General features: G+C 33.8%; 1 protein-coding gene across 1 annotated transcript in view; it reads left to right on the top strand.

Moving 5' to 3' along the window:
* The first annotated feature begins 3,007 nt into the window (after positions 1-3,007).
* The window catches only part of LOC126812070 (ATPase family AAA domain-containing protein 5), a 28,287-nt gene continuing 24,322 nt past the window's right edge, over positions 3,008-6,972 (top strand). Inside the window, exons 1-3 of the mRNA XM_056099122.1 lie at positions 3,008-3,126; positions 4,512-4,594; positions 4,889-6,564. Of these exons, the coding sequence (XP_055955097.1) occupies positions 4,541-4,594; positions 4,889-6,564 (1,730 nt within the window). The 5' untranslated portion in view covers positions 3,008-3,126; positions 4,512-4,540. The remainder of the gene's footprint in view (positions 3,127-4,511; positions 4,595-4,888; positions 6,565-6,972) is intronic.

Below are 6,972 nucleotides of genomic sequence, written 5' to 3'. Positions count from 1 at the left end.
AACTTGAATTTCTCTCTCTGTTGGAGTGAAAATTTACCGGTAAGGAAAACACAGGCCTGTATAACGAATGATATATGCCGATTTTTATTTGTCCGATATTGTATTTATTTTTTTACCAACCTTACAAAATGGATAGCAACGGATTAAGAATGATAATACAATATTACTATTATACACACAGGACGTTTAGACAAGATTTCAACAGCCGTTATCACGCATACACAATTTACAAATGCACAGAGATGCGAAAGCTTTATCACCCAACCAAACAGCTCTTTATTCATAGTCCTTAATTCTTAGTTCTTTGCCCTCAATTCTTATTTCTTCATTTGTTTACTAAAATTAACATTTTTTGGCCGATCTAAAAATCAATATTTGTTTTAAAAATCAGACATATTTTGTCATATCAGATTTGTAAAATGAATCTTTGTTTAATTTAATTGTATTTTAATATAATGATAATTTCATTTAGAAAAAATCAAACAATTACATTTACATTTCATCAGAAACATACAACGAAAAACAAATCTCGAACAACGAATTTCTAAATACAAATCTCCAAATACCAATCTTGCAAAACCATTGTCAAAAAACATTTCTCCAAATTCATCTAACCTGAATATTTTGACGACAGAGAACGCTAGTGTTGGGATGTCAAACGGCTCTACCAAGCGATAAAACTGTACTATACAATTCTTTGATTATACATTCTGCCTTGTAATTTCGCCCAGAAATAGAATGTATATTAATATACCTCGACAATGAAGCCAAACATTTTTGATTGCCACTGTTTGTGTTTGTTAATCGTCTATACAACAATCTTGTGCGTCAAGGGGAACATATATTTATTAAAGACCATTTTCAGCACTGCTGACGATCGACAAATTTTTCAGTGCATTGAACGTCTTCTGCAAAGTAACGGAGAAGTCGATTATTAGCTAAATAAACCACCCACGCGTTGCTATCAATAACCTATATAACAATATAAGCCTATCTAAATTTTTATTGACCAGCGATAATTGTCTATTAATAATGATATATTGGTTCCATATATATTCTATACAGAGACTAGACAGACTATATTAACAGTGTAATATAAACGAGAACCAAAACAGCTGGGCTAATACGAAATATAAGACTGCCGAACTCTTGTCATTTACTTTAGATCATACATAAGATCTTTATCGGTGTTCATTATGACATACTACACGCCTGTTAATGTGTAAACAAATTATTCCGATTCGGGCGCATATATTTTTAAATGACAATAATTATGTCATAAAATATATCAATGGCTAATTCCATCATCATGCACTGCTACTAAAAATAGATGTTGGTCGATACTGAGAAGCATAAGTTTATTTTTGTCAGTTTTATTGTCGATGGTTTCTCTAATTTTCAGTTTGTGGATTGATATATATGTGGCCCTTAAAAAATATACGAATTCCCGCAGGCAAGGGGAAGCAAATACATTTATGAAAGACTATTGCGGTCATGTTATAATCTCAACAATTACAACCTTTCTCAGGGATTTACGTTAAAGGAGCATTATGAAAGATTAGATAAAGAGCTGGAAGTTCCCATTTTAATAGGTAAAAACTAGATAATGTAAAGGGAATATGCTGAAAATTTCAATCAGTTTGCCCCACCCTGAACCGAGATCTAGCCTGGAGGGCCTCGAGAGTTGGTTAAGGTCTATTCGTGTTAATAAATGTCTAATTAATAGTTTATATAACATTTCAGGCCTAAAGAAAGTCCTGAAATAGGCATCTTTAGCTCTTGAATAATGTTTGTTATGTTTGGTTCTGTGTATAGGCCTGCCAGGGTTATCATGGGTGAAGTTACGCTGCACCCCCCCCCACCACCACCACTACCAAATTACAATCTGCGACGAGTATGAAATAGGGGGGATGCTAATTGTAGGCCGGTTCGGGGGGTTCGGGAATTTCCAGAGTCCACAATGACCGCTTTATATAAATGAGTATTTGTTTTCCTCATTAATGCAAGGGAGTCCAGGTGGATCACTGTGTAAGGTGCTGGCTGACTAACCAGAAGGTCCGGGGTTCGATCCTGGTCCGTCGTGGTTTTCATTGTCAGTGGCGCAGGACGGACGACTCTGTGAGTAAGGTGCTGTGTCGCTAATCAGGAGGTCCGGGGTTCGATCAGTTATGGGCTGCTATGGTTGATTTTGTGTTCTGGTCTGCTGTCGACATTAAGACCAAAATGAAACAAAAATAAGTCAAAAGAATTCGGCTTAATAATTCGAAACAAAATTTATAATTATACAGAATTCGCCCCATCACTCATCGAAATAACTTGTCAAAACAACCAAACTGAACACTTTATTTTGACCTAAATCAAAGAGGTTTTTCCCCGACACGTCTTATTCTTTTGCTCTATTTTCTTGTGATGCTGAACGACCAGGGAATTCCGAACTTTTTAAGAGGTTTACAAGCATCCCCCAATTGAAACACATTATTGCCTACATTCCACACCACTGAAAAGGGGGGACTATAGCAATTCTTTCTTCCCCCTTTTTAACGCCTGTATTGCCTTTATTGTGGACTGTTTGATCTAGAATACAAGAACAGGGTTTGAATCGACATTTTCTGCTAAGGTTTGGTGAATATGCAAGGTTTAGCGGAGGAATAATAGCAGGGCTAAGAGGTTGGTGGCGGTGATAAACGGTGATTTATTTACTTGTTTGGTAGTAAGCTACTTCCAATTTGTGCGTCCCCAAATTTGCATGGCCAGCCTTTTACAAACTGTGGTGGAAAGCGTTCAGCTCAACTAAATTTGGGGACAAGCTGCAGCCGGGCAAAGAGACAGTGGGAGAATATTTGGTGGTCTGCATCCAAGCATTATTAGGAGTTGTCACCCGTTTCGATATCCCTTAAATTAAGACATTAAACGGATTTGCTTCCTAAAAGGATGTAAATCTTACTTTGTTTTGTTTCGCTCTTTCGTTCGTTGAATAGATACTTTTAAATACACAAAAAGAATATACGGCAGTATCTGCTATACGAAACTAACAGACATGAAAGGTCAAGGACGTGGTGCTCTTTCGCGCCAAGTTGACAGAAAAATGAAAACATTCTGTTATTAAAAAGGGAAAACAATGGATTGGTAAATCAGATTTTGTTACATTGGTTAAAATATAAAAAATTACTGTTCACGTCAATTACCTAGCAGTAGGTCTGTAATTATTTTTTCAATTCTACAACTTAGGAGTACTCAAATAAACCTATTTGTACATTTTTATTCATACTCGACATAAATATTTTAATTATCAATAGGCTAGGGGCAATATCAATTCAATAGGGCCCATAAAAGCCTAAAAAGGCATATAATGCCATAGGCCATGACGATAGATGATAGGATATCATAGACTAGCCTATAAGTGATTTTGTTTTGTAGTTTGCAGATCTACACAACTTCCAACATACAATATTACATGTATTGTATGATGATGGGACAGTGAGTTTCTTTCGACCAGCGACTAGGTCTAGGGTCCTGTTTCACAAAGTCAAATCACATACTTAAAAAAACTCCATTGACATTGTGTATTGAAATTGAATTTGCAAGTCAGTAAATACATGTACATGTTCGTAACAAACATGTCAGATGACTGTATGATTTACACAGTACTAGGCCCAATCTGATTAAAACACAGATCCTATTTCGTTTCGTTTTTTATAGTTCAAAATTTCGTTTAACTTGTCTTTACTAGTACTACACTAGAATCTGGAAGAGTTGTTATATTACCGGCATTTGGTTGATGTGAGGGATAAGCCAATGAAACAGTCTGTTACGGCGACTACTTGGCTTGCCATGCACAGAACTGTCGGTAAACCATGAAACGCCAACACTGATTAATTAAACAATGTCTGATGTCATAGGGTCAAAAGCCACTTGTACGACCCCTGAGACGACCTTTGAGTACAACTTTTCAGATCTTCATGTAGTGTAGGCCGACGAAAGTATAAAAAAGAAAATGAAATATAGATCTGTATTTTAATCAGATTGTACACAGTGTTTATTTTATGTTGATGATACACAGAAGTATTATAATTATTAATGTTAATGATTTGCTATATTTACTGCCAGAGTTATTGCTCTTGTGAAATTTGAAGAATCGTGATAATGCTGTCTGCCAAGAGCCTTTACATTATCCAATTGACTTGAATTTCTTAAGACAGAAAATCCTATTGATTTTCAACAACGTCTTATAAAGTTAACATCTGAAACTGGGTATATTAATAAATGTTAGCGCAGGAAGAACTAGAAGCCAATATTTTTTATATTATTTCTGATAAATTAAAATACTTCTGTTCATTGGTTGTTACTTTGGACCTGTTCTTAGTGACTTGTCAATGCTGCCATTACCTACAAAAGAATAAATATATGACAACCTTAGTGGACTGCTTGGACAACTTAGCTGCTATGGGTGAATGTGTCATTTCCTGGTAACCCATCTTTGATAATGTTAATAATTTTTCTTTTGTAAATAGATGTTACTGTTTTTGGCAGTCTGATAATCATGGCTGGTGTGACAGTATTGCAGAAAATTGAAAACATGGAAAAAACTCAAAAGGTAATTTTTGACTTCCTTCTTATACATACTTTGTGGCTTTTTCAATAGTAACAATGACTAACAATATGTGCTGCAATAATGTGTGATTAAGGAAATGACTTGTATGACTTTATGACACTAGACTTTTCATCTCTTTTGATTCAAAATATTGCAATAAAGAATCAGACACGGTTTTCATGGGAAAAATTATTGATAGCTTGTTTGACCATTTTTCAATTGCAGCAGATGCTTTATTGAGACTTGAAATTGCTTGTGATGTGTATCTGTAGTAAATTTTCATATTTTTTTATGTAGAATCCTGATCATGTTGAAGAATTACAAAGTCCACAAAGATCAATTACTGATTTCTTCAAATCTCCACCCTCCAAACAATTGAATTTAATGAAGGTCTTCTCTAGTACACCTATAGATAAAAATGCTAATAAAGCTTCTACAGTACACAGTGAGGTAGACGATTTTAATATTTTAGCCCAAGATGGTAATAAAATCATTAAAAAGAAGAAAAAATCAAATAAAGTTAGAAGTGAAAAGATCCTCAGAAATGAAAACAAAGATACCGGTATTGAAAATCATGGAGGGAACATAAAAGTTCCTTCTGAAGATCTGAATAAGTCTGGTATTTGTAGGAGACTAAAGTCAAAGAAAAAAAAATCTAAGAAATCAAAAGATTTAGATGAAGATTTTATACAACATTTTGACTCCATACGTGTAATAAGTGATACTAGTACTGATGATGTTAATTCTTCCAAAAATGAAAATTTGACCAAAAAGTTCCAAGTAGATGATGTGCAGTCGGACATTGCGGAACATACACCCACTATAACCAGAAAGCACAAATTAAATGAACAGAAAAGTGGAGATATTCTTCCAGATGAAAATTTTTCCGTTACTAAAATCAAAAGGAAGAGACTGTTGGATTGTGAGATATCCGAAAAACAAAATAAACGTTCAAAATGTGATCTGGTGGAAGATGTAAAAAAGAATATTGAAAGTATTTCCTATGAAGATTATCTAAAAGGTCTTGGAAATTCTAATGCTGAGGATCAACTAACTACTGACAATCAGTTATGTGCAAAAAAGGAAGAAGAAGAAATATCTTTGAATTCAATTCCTAAAGATTATCCTTCCATAACAAAATATTTTGGTACAAAATCAAAAATTCAGAATTCCAATTCACCCCAATCAGAGGGTATAAGTAGATCACCATCACCAATTACTATCACTGCAGACATTCATCCAGAGCCATCATCTCCTCCATCTAAACCAGCAGCAGGTGTCTATGACCTTTTTACTAAAAAACCTAAAGTTTCTTCAAAAATGCATAATTCTTATTGTGAAAAATCTGTTTTATTGTCACCAAACTCTTCGTGTATAAGTTTAGATAGGGATGAAATAATTTTGATAAGTTCAGAAATACAACCATCAGATAATGTTGAGATGTGTAAAAATTCAAAAATGAGAAATGAAAAACATGCAGCATTGTGTTCTCCTAAAACAAGTGAAAAGGACAATACAAAATCAGATTCTGCTACGGTGAAAGAAACAGAAAAATTGGATTCATCTATTGAAATAATTTCCTCGCCTAAACTTGTGAAATCGGTCTCAAAGGAAGGTAAAGCTTTTTTGACAAGTGGCAGTCAGTTGGTAATTCCATCAAAAACGGCACAAGCAACTTTGTCCTTTACTAAATGCGGATTAAAGATGGACAAAAAGAATACTATTAAAGAAAAAGAAGTGATTATTGAGGAAAAAGAGATAGTTAGTACTGAAACTCTATTTGTGGAAAAAGTCAAAATATCAAGTAAAAAGTTAAAGGCAAAGAAAAATATTGAACAGGTTAATGAGAAACCATCATTTGATGATACTACTGAAGATATTTTAAGTCCAAGAAGATCAGTGAGAAAAAAATACAAAGTAACTAGTCTGCAGTTTGACGATAGCAAGAAAACACCAATTAAAATAAAAATAAGGTAAATACAGTATAAGTTAGGGGGGTGTCACAATATGTGATGAACGTCTGCCGTCTGTTTATGCTTGAGGACATGTTTACAATGATGCAGTGGGCCATAGGTTTGAATAAAATTATACACTGTAACCCAGGTATCATTTAATCTTGTGTATCTAGCACTAATTTCTTTCACATTCGTTTAATATCCAATCTTTGTTTAAAAATTTGTAAAAACTGTTTAAAATCACCATAAATCATTTAATTTGTACTTCTGTCCAGTTTAAAACTGACCATTCAATTTTGATAATGAGTGTCCAATTTACAAGTGTTTAATTTCTCAATTATAGTTAAAAAATAACCCAATTGATTAATGATGTATAATGATTAATTTTTGAACAGTGATCAGGAAATTAAAAACTTGTAAATTGGA

Source organism: Patella vulgata, chromosome 2, assembly GCF_932274485.2.
Source record: "Patella vulgata chromosome 2, xgPatVulg1.2, whole genome shotgun sequence".
Classification (NCBI taxonomy): Eukaryota; Metazoa; Mollusca; class Gastropoda; family Patellidae; genus Patella; species Patella vulgata.
This window is presented reverse-complemented; position numbering and strand designations above follow the sequence as displayed.